Here is a 27366-nt window from a genome sequence, read left to right as displayed (position 1 = left end):
AGAGCAGGGTAACAGAACCATGTGGGGGCAGGGGTATAGAAGACAGAAGGGTCACACAGGAGGCTGGAGGCAAAGCAAGGCTGAAAGAAAACAGCCCCAAACTACACTGAGCAGCGGAAGCAAAGGGAGGGTCCAAGGGCATTTCTGCTTCTGGCTGACATCCTTGGGCATCACTGCCTTGACCTTTGGTAAAGGATGGAGATGACGGTGAAGGTCAAGAAGACCACGCCGGCCACGCCTCCGATCAGCAGGCCCAGGACGCTGCTGTGCACCTGCAGGGCCTGACATCGCTCCCCCGTGTAGAAGAAGGCGTGACCCGAGGTGCACCTGGGGAGATAGGACGGAGGGCACAGTGGGAACCACACAAGCCCCCAGGGCTTCCTGACCAAGAGACTGGCTCCGCAACTATGGCCTTGTTAAGAGCATTTGCATTCGTTAATGCTCATTTCTTCGCGTTGCTGATCGGAATTTGGTTACCGAAGATGTTGACTTTAGGTACTGGGAATTCTGTAGTATTGTGTCAGTGTATCTGCACATCTGGAATTATCTCAAAATAAAAGTTTAACAAAGAAGAAACAAAGTGGAGATCAAAAAATGCTGAGAAGGGAACTTCCCTGGTAATCCAGTGGTTAGGATTCTGCACTTTCACTGCAGAACGGGTTCTGCATTGGGTTGGATCCCTGGTCAGAGAATTAAGATCCCACATGCCACAGGGCATGGCCAAGAAAAAAAAATTCAATAATTAAAGAAAATTTCCTTTACTATTAAAAAAAAGAAAAAGGATATAAAAATCCATGATGAATAAAAAAGTAAAAGTTTAAAGAAAAAAAAAGAGGTGAGAAGAAATGTTGATATTTTGAACCAATCAGACCAGCTCCCACATCTGCTACTATTCTGTCAAATGAAAGTGATGCTTCTGTCATCCCACACATCCTTTTATGAAATATTTTATACAAGTAGCAAGCATTATAAAAAGAACTATTAAATGTAACAGACAGTCAGACCTGGATGCAGATCCCAGCTCCAACATTCACAGACAAATTACTTATGTCTCTAAGTTTCTTATGCCCTACTTATGTGTCTAAGTTTCAAATTTCTTATGCCATAAAGGAAGGGCCTTTATGTCACAGGAAGGCTGTGAGGAATAATTTAGATCATGCATACATACTGCTTGGGGAAGCAGATGACATACAGTAAGCAGCCCCCAAATATCAGATATTTTTATTACTAGTATTGAAAACATAACTGTGATTATAGGACAATGATCTAATGGACAATAGAAATAATCATAATTAATAACTCATACTAATATCTGTAGTCAGGGAAGATTTAAGCTTGGTCCTGAGTCTCACCATGATGGAGCATGGAAGCTAAAAGCTCTGAGTCACTTTCAAGCCCTGTAGTAGAGTTCAAAATTCCAACAACATTCAAGCTGTTATTGACGATGCCCCGGAGGAGATTCAGGACTCTTCTGCTCTGGCAGGACCCTTGCTCTGCCCGTCGATTCGGGGCACAGCCTCATGGAGTCAAGGACAGCCACAGTTGACCATCTGATGCTACGGATGCCTGACCTGAGACTGTGCTTTCTAGCAGGGTAAGAAGACCTGGGGCTCCTCTCTGCCACCCCTCACCTGTGCCCCACCCCCGCCCCGACCACAGAGCCTACCTGCAGCTCACCATCCCCTTCACGTTCACGCAGATGCCCTCATTTTGACAAGGGTTTGGGTCACACGGGTCTCTGAAGTACTGTGGCCAGTTGTGGTTCTCCAAGGGGCCCGTGTTGTCCACTGACCGCTTCTGTCGGCTGCTCTGCCCCTGGGCCAGGCTGCTCGGGAGGGCTGTCTCTAAGGGGGCCTTTCTCGAATCTTCTTCTGAGGTCTGCTGCTCCTGGCCATGGAGAACAAGGCCTTGGGGGGTCAGCCTGCTGTTTTGAACTTGAACTTCAGTCTGATTAAGATGGGTGATATCTTGAGGAAATAGACAAAGAGACATGAGGGCAACAATGCACTTCCGCTCCCGGAGAAAGTTCCCTGGGCCGCGTCGACCTCTCTTGGACATCACCTTTAGTGACACAGGAAAGTGGCTTTGAATCCAGTAGATTTTTATAATGTCAGCTATTTATTATTTTTTATTTTTATGGATGTATATAGCTGACTTAAATATTATATTAGTTTTAAGTTGTTCAACATGTAATTTGACATTTTTATAGATTACAGTCCCCATAAAGGTATTATAAATATTGACTATATTCCCTGGGTTGCAAGTCACGCCCTTGTAATTTATTTCATTCTAGTAGTTTGTACCTCTTAATCCCCTCCCCCTAATTTGTCCCTCACTCTACTACTCTGGTTCTTTATATCTGTAAATTTGTTTTATTATTTTGTTCATTTGTTTTGTTTATCAGATTTCACATATAGGTGAAAACACAGAATGTTTGGCTTTCTCTGTCTGACTGATTTCACTAAGCATAATACTCTCCACGTCCATCCATGTTATCACACATGGCAAGACTTCAGTCTTATTTTGCTGTGTTTATTTTTAAAAGTAGTCCAATCGTGGTTTTATTTATTCCAACTTAAAAAAAGAAGCATAACGTGAGCATGGATAGGCTGATTGAGACTACACTGAAGTCAGTCTGAAAACTGTCACATTGGATAAATTATGCAAAAAGATGGCACTAAAATTGTAGTTTCTCCCAAGGGCAGTTAAAATCAAGATAGAAGTCTTCGAGAAAGAGAGTAAAACGTTGTTCCCTTAGGGCACATCTATTTTTTAACCTTGTTGCCTCCCAGAATATCCCCACCTTTCATGAGATGCTTAAAAATCCATGTAAAATCAGTAGAACGCCCAGAACATAGGATTACATATTCAGGAAAGCCAGCAAAATACCTTCAAAGTCCACAAAAATTATAAGGTCATCATTTTTAAGGAAGCTTCTCCTCTTCAGCATTTGGTGGGAGATGACAGCACTCCAACCCCAGTCAATGCTTCTGAAACATTCACAACTGTTGTCATAAGATCCCACGACCGAGGGCCTGTCCCAGATGACAGAGCCATTTATAGCTGCAAAGTTACAGATAACAGAAAATCACATTATCGCTTTAGCTTTCACTTTCCATTTGTCTTTGATGAGTATAGAGAGTTTTGTGGGATTTTTTTTTAATTAAAGTATAATTGACTTACAAAGGTGTGTTAATTTCTACTGGACAGCCAAGTGATTCAGTTATACATGTATGCATATATACATTTTTTAAACAATCTTTTCTATCATGGTTTATCATAGGATACTGAATATAGTTCTCTGTACTATACAATAGAACCTTGTTTATCCATAAGGGCTTTGTTAATCAGAAAAAAAAATGTGTTGGAAAAAAATCAGGTTATTTACTTTTTCCAGGAGAATTAAAACTGAGAATTGGGAGAGGGAGAAGCAGAGAACCACTGCTCTGAGGGGTCACGGCCCCTTACTGAGTGACTTCCTCAACGAAGGGGAAGAGACAGCTATAGAATCTTCCTTTCAAGGCTTACGTCTCTTCTTTGAAAAAAAAAAAAAAAACAATAATAATAACTTGTCCATTCCTTTGTTATGCAAATTTGCTTCCTAGACATACTGACAATCAGTAATATTTTAAGAGTCAGTGCATCAGTTCAGCACAGAGCCTCACAAATTCTGAGTATTTAATAAATGACTAGCAGGATGCGTCTTCTCGGACTGAGCTCAGTGAAGCAGAATCTGCATGATTTGCTTGTATTCTAAGAAACTGGCACAGAATTTGGCACATTGCAAATCGTGACTAGATGCGCGATGGATGAATTTATGAACACGAGAGAAGATGACATTGAAAATTTTAATTTACATAGAAAAACAAAGTTGTTACTAAAGGGGAAAGGGAGTGGGGGGATAAATTGGGAGTTTGGGATCCACAGCTACAAACTACTGTATATAAAATAGATAAACAGCAAAGTCCTACTGGATGGCACATGGAACTAAATTCAACAGCCTGTAATAAACCATCAGAGAAAAGAATATGAAAAAGAATATATATGTATGAGTGAATCACTCTGCTGTACACCGGAAACTAGCACAACATTGTAAATAAGCTATGCATCAATTAAAGAAAAAAGAAAAATTTAACTTAATGCTCCAACATGATGGTATTTTTAAAATTTATTTTAAATTGGAGGATAATTGCTTTACAATGTAAATTGCTTTACAATGTTGTGTTGGTTTCCGCTGTACAACATGAATCAGCTGTAAGTATACATATATCCCCTCTCTCCCAATCCCCAAACCCACCCCTCCAGGCCATCACAGAGCTCCTGGCTGAGCTCCCTGGGCTATACAGCAGCTTCCCACTAGCTATCTATTTTAGGCATGGTAGTCTTAGCAGCAGCAGCATCAGTGGATATACCAATATGTGCCCAAGGAGGAAGTGTGAGAAGAAAGTTAATTTCTCCTCCACAGATGGGAACTGTATCTGTTGGCCCTTCCAGGTGGAGGGGCAGTTCTTCCAACCACCTACCTGTAGATGTCTGGGTCTTGGAGGTAGTAAACACCATGCTGGAGGACATTCTCTTCCTGACATCAGTTTCTTGGTCGAGTATTGTCATGATCACCTGTCTGTTCTCCACTGGCCACTCGAGGACAGCATCGTTCTCTCCACTGCACAGGTGAAAGGTAAGTCCCAAGTACCCAGAACTCCCGGAGCTCGTTCTGCCCTGAGGGTACAAGGTCAACCCCAGACCATAGCCCTCTGAATTATAGAATCGAGGGCTATGGAGTTTGTCCCCTTTCACCGTGTTCTGCAGGACCTGGGAGAAATTCCGGACTGTCCAAACCCCTGCGGGGCATGGGGTTTCCGTCAGAGTGATGTCATCTAAGTAAATTCCCCCACTCGAGTTCTGGGGGTCACCTTTTGTGCCCTGGAAAAGGTAGCGAAACTTCTTTTCCTCTCTGAGTGTCACATGGGCAATTTTCCAATTGTGGTCAAAATCTCCTGAGGATAGAGAATAAAATTGGTGACAACTGTGGCCAACATTTTTGGAGCAGTCTTTTGAGCCTGGTACTGTGGCAAGTGCTTTACATGAATGATCTCATGTAATCTTCACAAACGAACACAGGAGAGATCTGCTATAAACTTCTTAAGGAATGTTTCCAAAGTCACATATCGGATATGGGAAAACAGCTAAACAAGAAAACAAGCAAAAAAAACACCCACTCTGTTTATCATAAAAATTTTAATTATGAATTTTTTTCTATTATTATTTCATTCTGCAGGTTCTGGGTTTTCCCTTGGTATAAACGCACCACATCCCTTAATATTAGCACTGCATGGTCCAAACAGACATTTGATAAGACAAAAGTCGAAAGATGGCAATTTCCGTATTTACAATTTATGTCCGTATTTACAATACTTGTAACACAGCAAATTCTCGCCTCTTAAAGGGCACCTAGCTGTCATCCCTCCATTTAATAAAGATGCTCTGTAAATTTCAGCCAGAAAAGTGAACTCCTCAAAACCATTATTTGTAGCATTTTCTACTCACAGAGTGGCCTGGGTAGAGACGATTTGGGCCCCTGTTCTTCTGAGTAGTCTTTTACAAAGGAAGCCTCCTCCCTTCAAGAGCAGCAGTTTATGGGGACTTTTATTGTGGTCCAGTGGTTAAAACTCCATGCTTCCACTACAGAGGACATGGGTTCAATCCCTGGTCGGGGAAGTAAGATCCCACATACTTGGAGGCATGGCCAAAATATTAAAAAATATATAAATAAAACCAACATTGACTGGCTTTTGGGACTTCCCTGGCAGTGCAACAGTTAAGATTCCACTCTTCTAATAAAGGAGGCATGAGTTTGATCTCTTTTCAGAGAAATAAGATCCCATAAGTCCCATGGCACAGCCAGAAAAAATTTTTTTTAAAAAAAGACCAGCCACTTCTTCTGGAAGTACAGAGAATGCTTCCTTTACCTGGAATCCTCATTTTAATTGAGAAATTCTTTGCTGAATGAAAAAATAGAAAAACACATTTTTCCCTCTCTATTTATGAATGAACCACCACCACAATAAAAAAAAAATGTAAGTACTTAGCTTTTATAACCCTGGATCCTGATTTTCGGTCAGATTGCTCTCACATGCCCCTAACTACCTTGGCATTTTATTAATGTGATTTTCATGATCTTCTCACAGAAATACACAAAATATCACTTAGGAATATATAAATGATTTTTAATGAAGTTAATGTATATGAATGGCTTACTTTCCACCAAATTCATAAGTAGGTTTCAAGGTACTTCAGTGTATTAAATAATGGTATCCTTCACTTTGCTGAAACAGATGCAGAAATGGTTGTGGTCCACTATCTCACCACATTCTTTCCCTCAGCATCAATTCCTGCTTCCTTTAACCTTCCAGTCTCCACCCTTGAATCACCAGTTCTCTCTGTCCTGGCTTTCTCCAAAGTTCCAGGAAAACTGGATTTTTATATTCCAATTATTTCCTTTATTCTTTCCCTGATTGGCCTCTTACAATCGTATATTTCAGCCTCACCTGAAACCGCAGCTTTTGAATGGTTAAAGCATCCATTGAGTGGTTAAAGCACGCCAGGCATTATGCATTTGGAAGACAAGAAGGGAGGCCAAGGAAAAGGAGGAGGAGGCAGAGGAGGGGAAGGTTGGGAGGATGTGGAGGAATGGAGACGGGCAGGAGGGTGAAAAGGGCGGGGGAGGGGGAGGAGGGCAAAGAGCACAGTCCTGGGTGTGAAGCCCAATCAGTCCCCGCAGGACGCCTCCACGTACCTTGAAAGGTCTTCAGCTTGACCAGCTTGCGCACGTTGCCAGTACTGTCGTCCCTCCTGATCCAGACGACCAGTCTATCTGAAGGGCTGCCTGACATTTTATAAAAAAACTGCAGGCATTGCTGCTTCCTCTTCGGGTAAAGAATCCGAGACTCCAACACGGCCGCCTCCTCCGCTGCCCCGAAGCTGGTGTTCAAGTACATGAAGTAGCCGGCGCCTACGGAGAGAGGACCCCGAAGTCCCATCTCTGCCCATCCACACCCCAGGCTTCCCTCAGCCCAGGTAAGGTGACAACAGTGAGCACCGGCCCTTATCCAGGCAGCAAAGGCTAGAGCTCTTCCGGGAAAATTGAAAGGTTGTTTGTCAGTAAACACTCTGTCTCCATAGACAGAGTTGCTGGTGGAAGCCATAGCACTCCACTGTCTCTTTTTGAGTACCTTTGTTCCCAAAGTTGGGAAATGTACACCTTTGACTTAAGGAAATACAGGGTTTAAGCAAAGTTTGATGGAATTTAGTGTCTATGAGATGAATTCCATCTTCTTCATTAACTTTGTTATTAAAGATTCATTCCAAGGAAAAGAGCTGGCCTCCTAGTTACGTCAGAAACTATGGGATTCAAAGTTTTAAGGGTTGGATTTTACATATTCACAATGATAAGGATTCAGTTTCAACCTTTTGTAGCCTAATAACTGGGTGTAGATCAGTAGTAAAGAATCACCTTTTCTATGTCCAAAGAAGAGGCATTCAAGGCATGTTAGGGACCAATTGAAGGTTTCTCCTGAATGAAAAGAAAGCCTTGGAAGGACACTTAAAATAGGAGGTAAAGGGTCTATATTTGTGCCAGAGGTTGGGTTCACCCAACTCAGGTATCTCAAAATTCTCTCCCTTCAAACAGGCAAGTGGCTAAACATATACATCACTTGGAAAACCAGCTCCCTTCTTCAAAGTCAAGGGCAATGAACAAGTCTCACATATAAAGAAGTCATTTAAACTTACTCCAGTAGTCATGTATGAATGTGAGAGTTGGACTATAAAGAAAGGTGAGTGCCAAAGAATTGATGCTTTTGAACTGTGGCCTTGGAGAAGACTGTTGAGAGTCCATTGGACTGCAAGGAGATCCAACCAGTCCATCCTAAAGGAAATCAGTCCTGAATATTCATTGAAAGGACTGATGCTGAAGCTGAAACTCCAATACTTTGGCCACCTGATGCAAAGAACTGACTCACTGGAAAAGACCCTGATGCTGTGGGAAAGATTGAAGGCAGGAGAAGGGGACAACAGAGGATGAGATGATTGGATGGCATCAGCGACTTGATGGACATGAGTTTAAGTAAGCTCCGGGAATTGGTGATGGACAGGAAAGCCTGGAGTGCTGCAGTCCATGGGGTCACAAAGAGCTGGACATGACTGAGTGACTGAACTGAACCGAACTGAACTGAATACTCAACCTCTTACCAAATGCTCCACTCAAAACATTTCACCAGGTAAAAAGGAAGTGAACATCTGGTACAGTTCTGCGTTCTGTGACACTACAAATCCCTGCTTCATCCTGCCTCATACATGGGGCACATGCCTTCCTCATTGACTGCAAGCAATGATGTTTAAATAAGCTTTCCACAAAGCTGAAAAATACAGTAATGGCTTTACTATTTCATCAGGGAAAATTATATTTTCCTGTATGTTCTTCTCAATACTTGATCTTACAAGCCCGAGACTTAGGTGTTGTGAATTGCCAAGGGCTTGGGTTAAGGTAAATAAGAGCTCACAGGTCTAAGGAGGTCTCTAGGTGGTCCTTGATCAGGAATTCCACCAGATATAGTCAGAAGTGTGAAGTGCAAATTCAATAACTCAGATCGGGGAGTTAGCAGACCTGAATTCTTGCCCTCATGCTGCCACTGACTGGATGTGCACTCATCTCTCTGGGGTTCAAGTGGGAAGTGGCTTCTATCCTTCAAGCTCTTTGAGTCTATGCATCTACCCAAATAATGCAGTGCTCTCAGCAGAGGAAACCCGGTCTCATTAAGTGCCTCCTGTGGAAGAAGCATAGTGGCTGGTCAGGTTAACCTGATAAAGCTTTTCAAGATCCTTCCTCTGGGTCGTGGTCCATTCCTTTCCTACTAAAGTGCTAGAATTGTCAGTCAGCAGATTCTTCTCACACAGAGATCACGTTTCTGTTTAGCTGGAACTTGCACGTTAACCTAGTAGCAAGCCTACAGGAGAGATTAGATTAGAGGCTACAATGGGGATTAAGAGAGAACCTCGGGTATAAACCACCCTTTGGACACTGGAGATTATACATTTAATAATCTGATATGTGACAGAGACTTTCACCCTCTATCAAGGCGGAAGGAAGAGGAGCCATGGTTTACGACCTCTGACAATCCCCCTGGTGGCCTGGTATCTTGGTGATAAGCTAGGTCCCTTCTGTGAAGGAACTCTAACCAACAGTCACACGGGTATGGACTAAGGGACTTGATAACAGCCCAGAATTTAAAGGGCAATTATAATCTATGACCCCACCTGCTTGCAAATAGGGTTGACATGATTTCGATACCAAGCACATAATAAAAGGGTCTTAAGATAGAAATTTAAAAATAAATAGAACCTCCAGAGAAACGGGAAAGATGGGAGGAAAAAGTAATAGGGAGTGAAGTGGTTGGTCTGCCCTTTAAGGCTCTGTATGCTTTATCTCCTTCCATGCTCATGATGAAGTATCAATAGCTTGATGGCTTGTTATTGTTATTTAGTCGCTCAGTCGTGTCCAGCTCTTTGTGACCCCATGGACTGTAGCTGCCAGGCTCCTCTGTCCGTGGGATTCTCCAGGCAAGAATACTGGAGTGGGTTGCCACTTCCTTTTCCAAGCTTGATGGCTTACAAAAGCCAAAAGACTTAACAGCAGCAACAAAAACAACTTCTTGTGGTCACAATTAGCCAGATGGAGACAGACTTTAAACCCAGGTCTCCCCAGACTTTGTGGCTTTTTTTTCACTGCACAAATCAGGTGTAGGAACTATCTGAAGTTATGCCAGTCATTATGGTGGCTACCAAACATGCATGCTGATCGATCATTTGAACTGTGGTCAGTCCAAAGTGAAATGTGCTTTAAGGATAAAACAATACCAGATTTCAAATACTCACTACAAAAAAGGGTGAAGTACCTCATTAATAGCTTCTATGTTGATTACACATTGAAATGCTAAGATTTTGGATATATTGGATTAAATAAAATATATTAAAATATATTATTGTTTCTTTTTTTATGTGACTGTTAGAAAATTTTACATTACATATGTGATTCGAACTGTAGTTCTATTAGAGGGCACTGCTCTAGAGACATTACCTTAATTTACAAACTTTCATCCTTTTTTTTAATTAAAAATTTTTTATTGAACTATAGTTGATTTACAATGTCATAATAGTTTTAGGTATGCAGCATGATGATTCAGTTATATATATATAAACTGAATTTAGTGATTCAGTTTTATGTATATATATATATGTATATTTATATATATACTACAACTCTCCCTTATAAGTTATTACAAAATAATGAGTATAGTACCCTGCACTACACACTACTGTATATAAAATAGACAATCTGTAAGTACAAAGTTGTATCTTATCAACCATCTGTCTGTATCAGTTTTGTTATTGCTTAAATTTATCTTTCTTTTGCATGTCCAGAACCTGGATGCTTTTTATTGCATTAATAATAAAGATATGAGAAATGCTTTTTGTCCTCATTTAGAGTGTCAGGTTTGATAACAAACATTCCTACTTAAGCAAAACCTGCGGCTGCCATCACCCCTCAAATCTGGTGGCCCACCTCAGTGTAGTTCCTCGCTGCCTTTACTGACCTGTGCATTGTCCCGCCAAGGTGTGATCCGCTTGTCCAGGCTGAGCGTTGTCCTCGTGGACCCAGTCAGTATCATCTCTGGTACCCTGAATCATCCCACAGATGTTTGCCTTCTCAAAATCACAGTGGTCCAAAAAGGTATGAGTTGTGGCTGCAAATGATATTTTTGTCACCTGGTTAAAAACTTGAGGCATGTCATTTCAAATGCCTAAAGTCTTAGACTACTAAGGCCTCACTATTTAGCAGGATCATGAAACTTTTGTTGCCTGGATTTTTCTCAAATACAACTCTTACTGTCGCCCATTAGATCAAGGAACCTGCGAACATAGATGTGGCCCTGCACACCTCAGAGTCAAAGGATAAAAAGGCTTACCATCATGCTTTGCTGTAGTTGCCAACCGTCAACTCCCTTCAATTAAGAAAGAGGTACGACTATGCTGAGCTTGCCCTTAGTAGGTCTTCTCTATGTACATACTGAACAGAATTAAAGAATGTGTCTCAGAAGACTAGTGAAGCCATTTTAGACAACAACCCATCTCTGAGGATTAGATGACTCTAGGAGCCACTAAGCCCGACAAAGAATTTTGCAAGATGCAAAATACTTTCAAGCCTGTAACTATCTTGAGCTTTACATGATGATGCATCCTTCAGAAGGAAGCCAAAGAAGTAGGACAATTCCAGCTCCTTTCATTGGTCCAATACTCTCAGTTTCATAAAATGCAACTACATAATTGATTTTCATAACCATTCTGTGAGGTAGGTGTTGTATTTTTTTCTAAGGAGAGAGAAACTAAGTTTATGTAGTCTGTCCATTTCCCAATGGACAGGAAATCAGCAAAATTAACACAAAGGAAAATGTACGGAAAACCTATAAGGTCAATGAGGGTACCCAGTCCTCAGACTCAGAGGTACTCACTGCAGTTGTACATTCGGTTCAGCCTCTCCAGATCAATGGCACTGAAATCCATACGCTGCCCAATGATGGAGTTAAACTCAGGGATCTTGGCCGTGATGGTAGGGACACTATCATTCTTGTTAAACGACAGAGGCCGGTAGTGCATCAGAGACTCGTAATCATAGGGTGTGTTGAGGTCTGTGATGAAGTTGTCATCATAGGTGTTAAAGTTGTGCTGGTAACCTGTCAGGAAGGGAGTCCACAGGTCCTGAGTAGTCATGCTATTTCCCTGTCCTTCCCTCTGACTAGATACTCAGGCAGAAACCAAAAAGGGGAGGGGGCAGAATAAAATTTCTTTAAGTACATATACACATTTAACATATTTTATAATTATATAATATATATAATTATTATGTATTTATTAATATGTACTAATAATATTGCAATGTACTGTTGTTGTTTAGCCGCTAAGTCACATCTGACTCTTTACAGCCTCATGGACTATAGCTCACCAGGCTCCTCTGTCCATGGGATTTCCAGGCAAGACTACTGAGGTAAGTAGCCATTTCCTTCTCCAGGGGATCTTCCTGACCCAGGGATCAAACCCACATCTCCTACATTGGCAGATGGATTCTTTACCAGTGAACCACCAGGGAAGCCCTATTATAATGTATTAGTATGCTATATAATAGTATATAAAATTATTATAATGAATATTAAAGTACATGTTATATTAATAACAAATATACACATAGAATTGATGCTGTTAAACTGTGGTGTTGGAGAAGACTCTTGAAAGTCCCTTGGACTGCAAAGAGATCCAACCAGTCCATCCTAAAGGAGATCAGTCCTGAGTGTTCATTGGAAGGACTGATGTTGAAGCTGAAACTCCAGTACTTTGGCCACCTGATGTGAAGAACTGACTCATTTGAAAAGACCCTGATGCTGGGAAAGATTGAAGGCAGGAGGAGAAGGGGAAGACAGAGGATGAGATGGTTGGATGGCATCACCGACTCAATGGACATGAGTTTGAGTAAACTTCAGGAGCTGGTGATGGACAGGGAGGCCTGGTGTGCTACGGTCCATGGGGTTGAAAAGACTTGGACACGACTGAGTGACTGAACTGACTGATACACATATATAATAGTATATAATACAAAATGCATGTTGTTAAATGTATATTTAAATCAAAGTTTCATTTTTATACATACAAATAAATAATGTGTGTGTATGCATAAGACTTTAAGAAAGAGAAGATAAACTATCAAAGTGGAGGCAGATATTCCTTATGGCAGAAGAAAGGAATTTTTTAATTCAGAAAAATATTCAGGATTGATTCATCTCACTAACAGCCTAGTACCTCATCCACCAAGAGTTATACCTGGACAACTCTCCAACAAGTTAGGGAAAAGAAACCTGAGGGGCAAAGGGAAAGGTTAGCAGCTAACAAGAACATCGCATCCTGTAAATCAAGGCTCACATTCTCCTTTTCCATAAAATTCCCCATGATGAAAAAAATAAAATAGGAAGAAAACGGACTTTCCTTTCAAAATAGAAGAGGAAAATATTTTTGATGAGATTAGGTCATGGAAGAGAACATGCACTGTAAAGTGAAATGCCAAAATGAGATACCACTCGATGTCCTTTTAATCCAGCAGCCACGAGTAATTTACTGTTGAAGCTGTAGGAATGGCAAGTTTACAGATCTTTCACTGTCTTCGTAGGGAGTGATAGGAAAACTGAATGAGAATGCTCAACTCTCCCAATCATAGCTTTCCACTTCATCTCCTTCTGCCTTTTTAGCTTCCCATCCAACTGTATTTAGTAATTAGAAGAAAATGTGATCACCTTTTAAAGATATTAATGCAGGAACACTCAGGATTGGAGAACTCTGGCAGGTGGTCTCCAAATACTTTTGGAAAAGTCCGTGATCAAAAACTTGTTTTAACTATAAAACGAGAATACTGATGTTTCATCCTTCCAATTCACAAGGGTTTTGTGGGGACTGAACCCAAGAGGGATCAAAGGTAGGACTGATTGCAAGCAATAAATGACCCAAATAGGGAAGGAAGAAAGTCATTCCTTCTAGAGTAGGAAATGGCAACCCACTCCAGTATTCTTGCCTAGAAAATCCAATGGATAGAAAATCATTCCTTCGATGGCAGTTAAGAGGATAACATGATAAAAAGCATCAAAGTGGTGTGAGGACTAGGGTCTGGGATCTCCTGGTGACTCTCAGCAGCATCTTAGGCAAGGCACTTTCAATTCACCGGCTGCTTTCCTTAACTTTCAATAAAATCATTGGATTAGAACAGATGACTTTATTCTTCATTATTCAAGGAGACTTATCAGAATGCTTTACCCAATAAATGTTTTTAATACATTTTAAAATTTAATTCAACACAGTTTTGTCATGCCTACTATTTACTGGGAGCTGTGCTAGGTGGGTGGTGGCCCCTGGAAGTGATTACGACAGGCATGGTCCTGCCTTCAAGGAACTCATAACCGAGGGGTTGAAAAGGAGAGATCTTGTAAAGATCTTGTAAAAGAGACCTTGTAAAGCAGAGATCATGGGCAAGCCTTTTATGTAAAAGGTCAGGTAGAAAATACTTTTGGCTTTGCAAGCTGTATGGTATCTGTCACAACTACTAAACTCTGCTGATATAGCTGAAAACCAACCATAGGTAATACATAAATAAATGGGCGTGGCTGTGTTTCCATAAAGCTTTATTTACAAAAGCAGATATGGCCCATGGGCTGTATGTAGTTCTGTAGTTTGCAGATCCCTGCTAAACCTCAGAAGTGTTCTCCTTAATGGAAAAAAACATTCAGAAAACACACTTCTGACTTCAGAAACAGAGATGGATTTAGGGAGAGAATTGTATTGCCAATAGTCTCTAAGGTAAGGTAAGTTAAGGTGAAGTGGCTCAGTCGTGTCCAACTCTTTGCAACCCCACGGACTATAGCTTACCAGGCTCCTCCGTCCATGGGATTTTCCAGGCAAGAGTACTGGAGTGGGTTGCCATTTCCTTCTCCAGAGGATATTCCTGACCCAGGGATCGAACCCAGGTATCCCACATTGTAGGCAGAGGCTTTACCATCTGAGCCACCAGGGAAGTCTCTTCTTAGGTTAAATAATGAGACTGCTGTCAACTGAAGACAAGATGCAGCAAAAGTCATAAATTCCCCTGAGTGATAATACTGCCATTGCTTATGATCTTAATTGGACTGAATGTCTCGCTTGAGAAAATTTCTCCAGTGATTGTCGGCAATTTAGGTATAAAGAATTACACCTGATGAAAACATAGACCGGAGATGAGCAAACATGGTGAGTCATCCACGCTCAACCCAGAGCTGAGCACATCTGCAAATTCTCCTGGCAATCCCTCAAGAAAGGGGATTTCCTATAGCCTTTGTTGTTGTTGCTTACTCACTAAGTCATGTCTGACTTTTGCGACCCCATGGACTGTAGCCCACCAGGTGCTTCTATCCATTGGATTTTCTAGGCAAGAATACTGGAGTGGGTTACCATTTCCTACTCTAGGGGATCTTCCCAACCCAGGGATGAAACCAGTGTCTCCCACATTGCAGCCAGTTTCTTTACCACTGAGCCACCAGGGAAGATCCTTTATATAGCCTGCATGCATGCTAACTCGCTTCAGCTTTGTCCGACTCTTTGCAACCCTATGGACTGTAGCCTACCAGGCTCCTCTGTCCATGGGATTCTCCAGGCAAGAATACTGGAGTGGGTTGCCATGCCCTCCCCCCGGGGATCTTCCCATCCAGGGATCAAATCCACGACTCCTGCATTGCAGGTGGATTCTTTACCACTGAGCCACCAGGGAAGCCCTCATATAGCCTAAAACCATCTTAAAAGCTCTGAGCATCATGTTCTTGAAGACTTAAAAATGCACATATTTTCTGCTTCCTCATGTACTTTTCGGCAGAGTTAAATATACAGAGGAGAAAGTGAGAAATTCAGGCCTCTAGCAAACACAAAGTCTACAAACCCCCTGAGCCTCATAGTCAGAGATTTGTTTCTTTGACTTTTGACCTGCCCTCTCTGTCCCCTCTACACAGACCCAGATATAAAGCAATTAGGCCTGGGAGACAAGCATATGTTTTTGATCTATTATTTCCTACGTGGTAATGGATTAGGGTTTTTTGGTTAAGTTTTTATTGACATTGTTACAATATTGCTTATTTTTTATGTTTCAGTTTTTTGGCCACAGGCGTGTGGGATCTCAGCTCCCTAACCAGGGGTCAGGCCCACACTCCCTGTATTGGAGGGTGAAGTTCCAACCCCTGGACCGCCAGGGAAGTCCTTGGATTAGGATTTTACAAACCACATACTTTCTTCTCCTCCCACCAGCACTCCACATTCATAAAATATCAGAATAGGAGGTGTCCAGAGGGACACGTACTGTAAACCCCGTAGGTGCTTTTGATAGAATTAGCCAGCGGTACCCCCTCCTCCTGTGAGAACCAGTGATGTGGCTTCCTCCCAAGGAGCTAGTTCTGGCAGAAGTCTTTTGGGGATTCACACTTTATTTTAAAGTATGGCCAGTTCTTCCAAGTCCATAAAATTATTAGAGATGCACTACCATCCATGAACTCATACGTGAAACTGATATCTAAATGAAACAGATAATTACAAGGCCATGATTTGCCTCATGAAAACCATGTGTGGTCATCGCTAAGGCATTTCCAATCCATTAAGGTTTCACTAAGCTATCACTGCCAAAAATAATGCTTTTCCACCTCCTGGACTAATTCCTGTTTAAAAACTAGGTGTTTTCAGAAACACAGCATGGAATTTTCCCCCACCCATTGGGCAACTCTTTGATAATAATATTTTCATGTACTCAAAAGCATTCAGCTTAGTTGTCTCAAACAAAGAAGGTAGGTAGTGTTGAAGGAAATCCAACAAAACTAAAGAAAATCAGAATTGTTAGAATAACTGCATAATAATATGTGAAATAAAACTGTGTTATCCTTTACAAAGTATGGGCTGGGGACACACACACAAAAAAGAGGCACTTAGAAAGGAGAAAGAAAAGATTTATATGTTTTGGTTAATCAAAACTCCAAACTATTAGCTACAGTTAACAAAATTGGGAGTATAATTTCAACTAAAAGAACTTTTTTTTTTCCTAATGTAGTTGTTGTTCTGTTTTTAAACATCTATCGTTGATTTGGTAAAGCACGAAAATCCTCAAGTGTCTCAAGGTTATTATACAGTTTCTACTTTCCTAAAGTTACATGAGATTTCACATCCAGAAAAAAAGGACCCTGACATCCTCAAGGATCTAGTTCATTTTACACACTAAGACAGGAAGTAGAATTTTAAATAGAGTTTCAACAATAACACTGAAGCAAAACAAAAGCATCTGATTAACTTTTCAACCCCGCATTGAGATGAGCAAGATTCCTCATTTCCTGAGACCCTTATCTGGGATCAATTATGGTCAGATCAACTCAGCCCAGAGGAGAGGTCATAGTCTGCGTTCCTCCTGGAGAAACTGAAGCTCCTGTTCACACATAGGTTTGGCCTGGTCATCCCGGGGTTGATCCCAGCAAGTGATAAAGGTAATAGCAAATCCCACCCAACCAGTTACCTTGGGTTCATACACACCTGGAAGAATTTCATCCCACCAGATATTCACATAATCATCTCGGTCCGTCCTTGACTGCTCATGGTAAAACCCCAGAGCGTGCAAAATCTCATGTTCCACGATGGCCTTATAGTCACATCCCTGACCAATGGAGAGGTTCTGTCCCACGTGTTGGTCACCAACCTCAGACCAGCACCTTTAGAAAGGAGAGAAATTTTCTTCTAGAGAATTTTCAAGTGGCTGTAATTCCTAAGTTTCCAGAATACAAATTTGAAGGTTAGGTTTGATTTTAAGAAGAAGTTATTATTAGCCTTTTCATAAGCTAATTGTTCAACCTACATGACTGGTTAAAAAAGCAACATTTCCTGGAGGGATTATTATGTAGGCTTTACAAGTGACAGACCATTATAAAAGTGGTATATACTTAGAAGCAAATCAAACCTAATAATGCATTAGGTAAAAAGAAGGGAAAATTGGCTATTTTCTTCACCTTCACAAACCCATGGGGCATTCCAAAAAATAATGTTATTGCAGTTATACCACAACGGTGTCTCTGAGTGGTGACTGTGGTTGATTTATACTTTCTCCTTTACATTTTAATGACTTTTCAAATTTCCTTTAATGAGAAGGTATGTGTTTATGATTATGAAAAACACCCTTATTAAAACTGCAAGTTCATCAAGTTCATATTTTGGGATTTTTCCCAATCTGCAGCATTATGACAGCACACAGCAGGCTGCCTAACTTATGTGTAAAAGGCTGCAGGCAAAAAGGACCCATAAATTCCCTCAGAAAATAGTGGACTCAGGAACTGCTGGCAGATACTCTAAATTCCTCATACGCAGGCTCTTTCCCTCTTTTTCCCAATTATTTTTGTTTTTGTTCAGAAATCTGATTTTCCATCTCTATTAGCAAACCAGGAGCTGTATACCAATTGTCTCCTTGCCCCCTTTGAGTTGAGGAACAAGGCTCTATACACTGACCAGGGCTCAACAGAATGAGAGATTTACCAATTATTTTAAATGCTATCAATGAAGTGTGAGTTCCTTGGTGACAATCACATTAAATTACCTGCTATTGCTTTCCCCAAATTGCTAACATCATATATGTTCAAATGCTAATAGACTTGAATTCTACTCAAAAACGAATCTTAGTTATTTTCTAACAACTTATTAAGGTGTAATTTACATACCATAAAATTCACCAATTTTAGGGGTACAATTCAACGATCTTTAGTAAATGTATTGAGCTGTGCAAATATCACCATGTTCACCTTGCCTCTTAGATAGTAGCATTTCATTACCAAGTCAGAATTTACTCTGCAAAATATCCACAATCCAGAAGAAGCATATATTATTTATCATTTTTAACATCCCTCCCCCAAAGAAAGGTATACATTGTAAAATACCATAGCATTACCACTCTGAAATTTTGACCTTATCTTTCTGGAAGAGCCCCGTTAACCTCCAGCTTCAGAGCATCAGGATCTCCAAGGGTTTGGGGTGCTTTGGGCCAGTCATTTCTTGGAGTTACTTCCTCCCTTTTCCTCTCCCTCTAACTTAAATGTAAGAGACATCCCAACCACAGAGTCCCTAGATTGATTTTTTTTTTCTATGAAAGAATTTTATTTTCAAAAAACTTTAAAATTCACTATTTGCTTATCTTTTATTGAAGTATAATGTCTTTATAATGTTAATGTTCGTTTACATCATAATGTTGTTTCTGTTATAATGTCATAATGTTAGTTTCTGCTGTCCAACACCACAAATCAGCTATATGTATATATTTCCCTTCCCCCTTGGACCTCCCTCTCACCCTCCCCCGATTCCACCCATCTCGGTCACCACAGAGCACGGAGCTGAGCTTCCTGTGTTATACAGGATTTTACCTCTCTTCCCAGTCTCTATTTGTTCTTCCATCTCCTCTGCCTCTCCAGTGTTCTCCCTCCTGCATCTCTCTTGACACTCTATGCTGCTCCCCTGACCCTTCGATTCTCACTGTGTTAGAGATCCTGCGTCTGCACTCACCCCAGCGTATTAGAGCTTTTCACTTGCTTTTACCCCATGGTCCCTCCTGCCAAGTGCGCACCTTGTGAGGTCTAAGACTCTTTTCTTTAGAAGCTAAAACGAATGCTAACTTCCTTCTTTACCTTTGTTAGTCATCCACGATAAACAAAATCCCCACCTTCACAACTAGACAACCAAGTCCAGGCAACACCTGGAGGCCGTGATGGGAACTGCAATATGAAGAGAAACCTCCAGGTAGGTCTTTTCGGAGAAGGCAATGGCACCCCACTCCACTACTCTTGCCTGGAAAATCCCATGGACGGAGGAGCCTGGTGGGCTGCAGTCCATGGGGTCGCTAGAGTAGGACACGACTGAGCAACTTCACTTTCACTCTTCACTTTTATGCATTGGAGAAGGAAATGGCAACCCACTCCAGTGTTCTTGCCTGGAGAATCCCAGGGACGGAGAAGCCTGGTGGGCTGCCGTCTATGGGGTCGCACAGAGTCGGACACGACTGAAGCGACTTAGCAGCAGTAGCAGCAGCAGGTCTTTTTGTTTTTAGTTTTTATTGGACTATAGTTGTTTTACAATGTTCTGTTAGTTTCTGCTGTACAGCAAAGTGAATCGGCTATAGTGAAAGTGAAGTTGCTCAGTCGTGTCCGACTCTTTGCGACCCCATGGACTGTAGCCTACCAGGTTCCACCATCCATGGGAGTTTCCAGGCAAGAATACTGGAGTGGGTTGCCATTTCCTTCTCCAGGAGATCTTCCCTACCCAGGGATTGAACCCGGGTCTCCTGCATTGTAGGCAGACGCTTTACCGTCTGAGCCACCAGGAAAGTCCATGAATCGGCTATATGTATACATATATCCCCTCCCTTTTTTTGATTTCCTTCCCATTTAGGTCACCATAGAGCACTGAGTAGAGCTTCCTGTGCTCTACAGTAGGTTCTCATTAGTTACGTATTTTATGCATAGTATCAATAGTGTATATATGTCAATCCCAATCTTCCCATTCATCCCATCCCCTTTTCCCCTCCTTGATATCCCTATGTTTGTTCTCTACGCCTGAGGTACATATATAATGTATGAAATGTAATGAAATATTACTCCGCCATTAAAAAGAATGAAATTGTGCCATTTGCAGAGGTGTAGATGGACCTAGAGACTTTCAAACATAGTGAAGTAAATCAGAGAAAAGCAAATATATAATATCACTTACATTGATAGAACTTTTCAGAAAAGTCTAGCCAATGGAGTACTAATAATCGAAAACAGTACCATCAAGAGAATGCAGCTTTAATAAACTTGATTTTTTTTTTAAAGGCTGTAATTTAAAACATGACCTCAACCCAGAAAAGAACTGAGATGAGTCTCCCTGGTTCCTAGAGGTATCCAAACAATGCATTCTTTATAGAGCACAATAAAAATGTGATGCCACTTTAAAAAATTCACAGTGAAATATTTGATTTTGCTTTTAGTTTCTTTCCAATTTCTTTGTTTAGTCTTTGAAAGGGATGTGTCACTTTTTATAAATCAGAGGACGGATTTCACACTCTGTAACATTTCATGCTCACCCACTAAACTCCTGAAAGATGATGTATGAGCTCTCGCCTTCATAGGGCTTGAAATCCACACAGGACTTGAGGCGGAACATTTCAAAGGCATAGAGAATGGCTCCTTTGGCATTCAGTGCTGTAGAAATCAATAAAACTATCAATGAGCCTTAGCTAGATCTTGGATAATATATATAACCTAGAAACATAGAAACTCATGCTGCTGTATGAAATCCACTGAAGTCCATGATAAATTTTTTGATAGTAAATGTAGCCCTTGGAAACTAAAACTGACAAACCATTTGTATATATAAACATGCTAAATGTTAAATACATAATGTGTGTATATATATATATATTTATCTACAAAATAGGAATACACTTATGGTATGTGTGGCTGAACAAAATCATAAAATAATTTCCCCACTTTCTCCCTTTCATTTTCCCTCATTTAAGCAAAAATTCTGAGCGCATTGCCTCAAGAGACCAATATGGCCGAGCAGAAGACAGAAGTGACGTCACTTCTGTCTTCTGGAAAAACAGATAAATTACCTTGGAGAGAAGCAGTGAGAGTGGGGTTCCTTCCCCCAATCTAAAGAGACTGTCCCTCTTGCAGGAGAAAGACAGCTGAGAGAGGTTTGAGGGTTCTAAAAGCATAAGAAGTTAAGTGTAATATTTATGCGGCTTCCCTATAGGATCCCCATGCAATGACAAGGCTAGACAGGGAGTTCTGCAGACAACCTTAGAAAAGATTTCTGTAACCCAAGGTTGGAACCAAGGCAGCAAAAACCTATGTACCTGAGTCAGCAAGAATAATAGATGCCTGTTAGTAACTTTTGTGGCTTGACGACCAAAGATCAAATGTCACTCCTCTTGCTTAACCTGCGCGCGTGCCTACCTTGGTATTGCATGAGACAAGGACGAGGTGGAGGAGAAAGAGACACCAGAGGAAAGGCAGCTGTTTCTCACTTTGTGTGTGTGTGGGTTTTAACCCCATCAACTCGTTGGTTGTAGGTCTCTAAGTTAAAAATTAAGCTAAGTTCTATAAAACTAAACTGTATCCTTGCATACTTGATTTTTGGGGATTCTCCCAAAGAGTTTATCATTCTTGGCACTTTACTGTGTACTTATCTCACATTTTTATGGGCTTTATTTCAGGAACTCCTGAGTTGGAGACTCTACACTCAGATGTCATAAAATCATATTAAGGTCATTAAAGGAAGTCATTGGAATAACCAGTAAATAAATTATGGAAACATCACACACAACAACAGCAAGAGCATGCATTAAACCTGTTTGAAGGTTTCCATGAACTTTTATGTATTCTCACCGAGTAACATCTTTAAATTGAAGATATGTACCCCAGACAGCTTGGTTGCCACAAAATATAAGAAAAAAGTTTGATTATAATTAAAGTCATGCTGTCTGTAAGATTGCGTTGCTTTTGTTATCTTCAACTCAAATGGTGGAAACACTGAGAGTGGTGGATTTAAAAATCCCATCTCATCTGTTTTCAGGGTAGGAATAGAGATGCAGATGTAGAGAGTGGACTTATGGACTCAGTGAGGAAAGGGTTGGACACATTGGGAGATTAGGACTGACATACATACACTACCATGTGTAAAATAGATAGCCAGTGAAAACCAACGGTATATAGCACAGGGAGCTCAGCACGGTGCTCTGTGATGACCTGGAACGGTGGGATTGGGAGGGGAGGAGGAAGGGAAGTTTAAGAGGGAGGAGATATACGTAGTCACACAGCAGATTCACTTTGCTGTACAGCAGAAATTAACACAACATTGTAAAGCAATTATACTCCAATGAAGAACATAACTGAGAACAATAACATTTGTTTCTATGTAACTCTTCTCCAGAAAAGACGCTGGAAGCAACACTGATAAAAGTGATGGAAAATCTTGAAACACAATCTACGTCTCCTGAGAGCGGGAGCAGCCTAGCAGCTCATCAAGATTGAGCAACACTGTCCTAGCTTCCCCTCTGCTCTGGAGTCTTCCCATCCACAGAGGAAGGGCCTCCCAGACAGGCATCGCGTCATCGTGGCTGTTGAGCTGTCAGTCAGCTGCTTGAGGTCAGCCAGTGTCCACACGTGGCTTCTAATATTTATTTTACTTCCACCAGCTATTATTTCTGACAATGAGCAAAATCTAACTTATATTGTCCTTTCTCTTGAGACAGAGAAGAATAGAAAATTTTCATACCAAGGAATGAGAATGATGAACATATGAAATATAGCCTTTTCTAGTTCTCAAAAGTGTGGCATGTTTGTTTTGCAATAGAAAGGGAAGAAATCACTATGCTGAAATTGGTATCCTGGTACCATATTTGCTGCTGCTGCTGCTGCTAAGTCGCTTCAGTCATGTCTGACTCTGTGTGACCCCATAGACGGCAGCCCACCAGGCTCCCCCATCCCTGGGATTCTCCAGGCAAGAACACTGGAGTGGGTTGCCATTTCCTTCTCCAGTGCATGAAAGTGAAAAGTGAAAGTGAAGTCGCTCAGTCGTGTCTGACTGTGTGACCCCATGGACTGTAGCCCACCAGGCTCCTCCGTCCATGGGTTTTCCAGGCAAGAGTACTGGAGTTGGGTGCCATTGCCTTCTCCATATTTAGAGTCACTTAAACAAACTCTTATTTCAGGTGTGCATTTTTCATTGCTATGATGTCAAACTGTATTTCATTTTGTCCTTCGTGTTGCTCTCTTGGTCTAATTAACATGTTAGTGTGTTCTGCATTTCAAAAAGTACTATTTGACATTCTGTATCTTAGACTGGTTAAGCAGCATGGGTTTCAACGAGATAAAGAATCCTCAGAGCTTAGAGACTCCCTTAGATGTTGGCAGTTACTCAACTTTGAAGCTGATGACCAGGAAGAGAGGGGAGAGAGAAGAGTTCAACTCAAGGCTTCGAATGAAAAACAATTAATGTTACCCAGATTGTCGGCCAGGATGTAAGGAATGGGGAACTTCCACCGGGAGCTCGGGTCTCTCAGGCCATTTCTGGAATTCTGCAGAAACAAAAGGCAAAGCTGACTGGATGGCTGGTCTCTTTGGCTTCTTTTCCCCTTCTGTAAACTCTCACATCACAAACAATCTGTCACACTATTCAAATAGTCAAGTTGTCTTCCAATTATAAAAACAATAAATGTTCATTATAGACAATATAGAAATTTCCAGAGAAATTTTTAAGACCAAATAAAGGATGCTTGCTCCTTGAAAGAAAAGCTATGACTAACCTAGACAGCATATTAAAAAGCAGAGATATTACTTTGCTGACAAAGATCCATATAGTCAAAGTTATGTTTTTTCCAGTAGTCATGTATGGATGTGAGAGTTGGACCATGAAGAAGACTGAGGGCCAAAGAATTGATGCTTCCTAACTGGTGGTGAAGATTCCTGAGAGTCCCTTGGACTGCAAGTGGGTCAAACCAGTCAATCCTAATGAAAACCAACCCTGAATAGTCATTGGAAGGACTGATGCTGAAGCTGAAGCTCCAATACTTTGGTCACCTGAAGAAGAGCCTACTCATTGGAAAAGACCCTGATACAGGGAAAGATTGAAGGCAAGAGGAGAAGGGGGTGAGAGAGGATGAGATGGTTGGATGGCATCACCGACTCAATGGACATGAGTTTGAGCACACTCTGGGAGTTGGTGAAGGACAGGGAAGCCTGGCGTGCTGCAGTCCATGGGACTGCAAAGAGTCGGACGTGACTCAGCGATTGAACAACAATGAGAAAGACCTACATTTCTTCAAAACTGAAATAGTCACTTTCAGTATGGTGGTGGATTTCCTTCTCTCTCATTCTTCACTTCTTAGGAAAATTGGGTGGACAAGAAATTTAATAATTATAGACTCTTTTTCTGGTCGCTAATGTTTTCGTCTTTTTTTTTTTTTTTAACCAGCAACCACAGCGGAAGTCTTTGTGCATACAAATTATGGCTGAGATTCTTTCATCTTCATAACGGTCATCTCAGGGCTGGACACAGAGCAGAGGCCCACTGTACTGTCACAGCCAGTCCTGTGGGAATGCTCTGGTGTCACTGGAAGGTACTCACCTGCAGGAGGATGTCCCCTTCAAAGAGGTCCAAGCCTGCAGCTAGATGTGGATTTAAAAAGAGAAATATTTGAACAAGAAGTGCTAAAATGCATCTCTGATAAAATGAGTCTTTTCCATTGTTGTCTTTAGTTGTTCTTTATGTGGTTAAATTCTTTTTAAAATGATACAAAAATTCATTATAATTGAACAAATGTAAATAGCTAATAAATATCATATATTGTCACATCCACTGTTGCCATTTTTTGGAACAAGAAAACTTAGAGGGTATTCTGCTTAGTAAAATAAGTCAGACAGAGAAAGACATCTGAAAGATGTCTTTTAAAAAGACATTTATCACTTACATGTGAAATCTAAAAAATAAAACCAACTAGTGAATAATAAAAGACAAACATAGACACCGAGAACAAACTGTTTACTAGTGAAGATTGAAAAGGAGGTTGGGAAGGGCAAGCGAGGGTAGGGGATAAAGAAGTACAGACTACTGTTTATAAAATAAATGTCACAAAGACACGGTGTACAGCACAGGAAATAGATCCAATATCTCATAGTAACTATGAATGGAGTATTACCTATAAAAATATTTGATCATGATGCTGTACATCTGAAAGGAATATAATAGGGTAAATCAACTACACTTCAATGAAAAAAAAGAAACCTTGTCCAAGAATCTTAAAAAGTGAGAGGTGAATTAGAAGGAAACTTTTTGGTTATTGGAATCAAAACTCTTGCACTCGAGGGATCGAAATGGGACTTCTGAAATAGGAAGTGAGGTACTAGGTGATCATGTCAAACTGCAAACTGGAAAAACGAATTTTTTTATAAACAAAAATCTTGTTATTTATTTCTAGAGCCACTGAATACTCACTAGAAAATTCAATCTAGCCATTATTCTCATGTTTCCATTTTTCAGAAATGCTGCAAATTCTAATGAGGCACCAATGAATAGTTCTCTCCTAAAGTTACTCAGTATCATACTCTGAAAATTAAGAGATTTACAGCAATTCTATCACAGGGTTTTAAATTATTTGAAGACATTAATAATGGCAGAAATTATACCCACCTAAGTTGATTTCTGAAATATCCTTCTGTTCGTCAAAATCTCCATCATATACTGTTAAAAGTGGGGAGAAAATTGTTATCAGTCTTGCTGAGCAAATGAAAGTTCAGAAAACTCTCTGTGTATTTCAATTAGTTCTTACCATTTCCTTTAGAAAGATGGTTAATCTGAAAAGAAATAAATATACAGAAAAAGGATAACATATACTAGAATTAATATTTCTAAATACCCTGAAGAGCAGAACTCTACTTACCGATACAGCTGCTATGTGGGCAAAAAACAAGATGAAAGGAATAATGCAAGCCAATCTCGTCCAAATCATCGTGGCAAGTGAACAGATTTTAGCAAAGACACCTTGTAATAAGCAAAGACACCTTGGACCTTGCTCTGGCTGTCAGATTAGAAACTTTGACCCTTACATATGTTCTGTAGCGTTGAAGTCACAAGAGAAAATATCTTTGCTGATTTGAGGACAGATACAAAGTTTCACAGAAAAGCTCAAGTTCCAGAGACTAGAGAAGTTTGAAAAAGTTAATACTGAGATGAGCATATAAAAATAAGTAACATTCCTACATACCAGCAATAACCATTCATCCACATAGCATAATATAACAGGTAAAAGGTCCGTTTTATAATAGAAATAAAAGCTATCTATAAAATGATAGCAAATTACTTAAATAAAAATGAATTAGAGTTGTATGTAAATATAAAGTAATTATTGAAGAACATAAAGAGCTATCTATACACACTGCTGCTAAGTCACTTCCGTCGTGTCTGACTCTGTGTGACCCCATGGACGGCAGCCCACCAGGCTCCTCCATCCATGGGGTTTTCCAGGCAAGAGTACTGGAGTGGGGTGCCATCGCCTTCTCCCATACACACACATATATATTTATTTAATATATAAAATATTCATGGACAGGAGGACTCAGTATAATAAAGATGGCCATTAATTTGATATTAGTCTATAAACTCAATGTTATTTCAATAAAAATCTTTTTTTAATTTTTAATTGAAGTATAGTTGATTTGCAATGTTGTATTAGTTTTGGGTGTACAGAACAGTGATTCAGTTATACATATGTATATATGCATATATTTTAGATTCTTTTCCTACATAGTGTATTACAAAATATTGAGTCGAGTTTCCTGTGCTATACAGTAGGTCCTTGTTGGTTATCCACTTTATATATTTTATATATAGTAACGTGGATATGTTAGTCTCAACCTCCTAATTTTCCCTCCTTGCCCCTTTCCCCTTTGGTAGCCATAGTTTGTTTCCTATGTCTGTGAGCCTCTTTCTGCTTTGTAAATAAGCTAAATATATCTTTTTTTTTATTCCACACATAAGTGATATCATATGATATTTGTCTTTCTCTGTTTGCTTTATTTCACTTAGTATGATAATATCTGTGTCCATCCATGTGGCCCCAAACAGTATTATTTCATTCTTTGTTATTGCTGAGTGATATTCCATTGTATATTTGTACCACATCTTCTTTGTCTGTTCCTCTGT

General features: G+C 40.5%; 1 protein-coding gene and 1 non-coding gene across 2 annotated transcripts; both read right to left on the bottom strand.

Annotated features, from left to right (window-relative positions):
* Positions 1-170: 170 nt before the first annotated feature.
* On the bottom strand, positions 171-26173 carry MEP1A (meprin A subunit alpha). The gene is given in 15 exon segments (XM_019985439.2): positions 171-327; positions 1667-1967; positions 2890-3063; positions 4524-4997; positions 6797-7012; positions 10653-10802; positions 11568-11789; positions 17182-17357; positions 20744-20861; positions 23668-23743; positions 24793-24833; positions 25855-25905; positions 25994-26024; positions 26026-26082; positions 26084-26173. Coding segments are annotated over 15 exon segments (2334 nt in total).
* On the bottom strand, positions 19934-20005 carry TRNAC-ACA (transfer RNA cysteine (anticodon ACA)). The gene has a single exon. It is a non-coding gene; the product is annotated as a tRNA-Cys (tRNA).
* Positions 26174-27366: the final 1193 nt, after the last annotated feature.

The sequence above is a fragment of the Bos indicus genome, chromosome 23 (genome assembly GCF_029378745.1).
Source record: "Bos indicus isolate NIAB-ARS_2022 breed Sahiwal x Tharparkar chromosome 23, NIAB-ARS_B.indTharparkar_mat_pri_1.0, whole genome shotgun sequence".
NCBI lineage: Eukaryota > Metazoa > Chordata > Mammalia > Artiodactyla > Bovidae > Bos > Bos indicus.
Note: the sequence above shows the minus strand (reverse complement) of the source record. Positions and strands in the feature narration are given on the sequence as shown.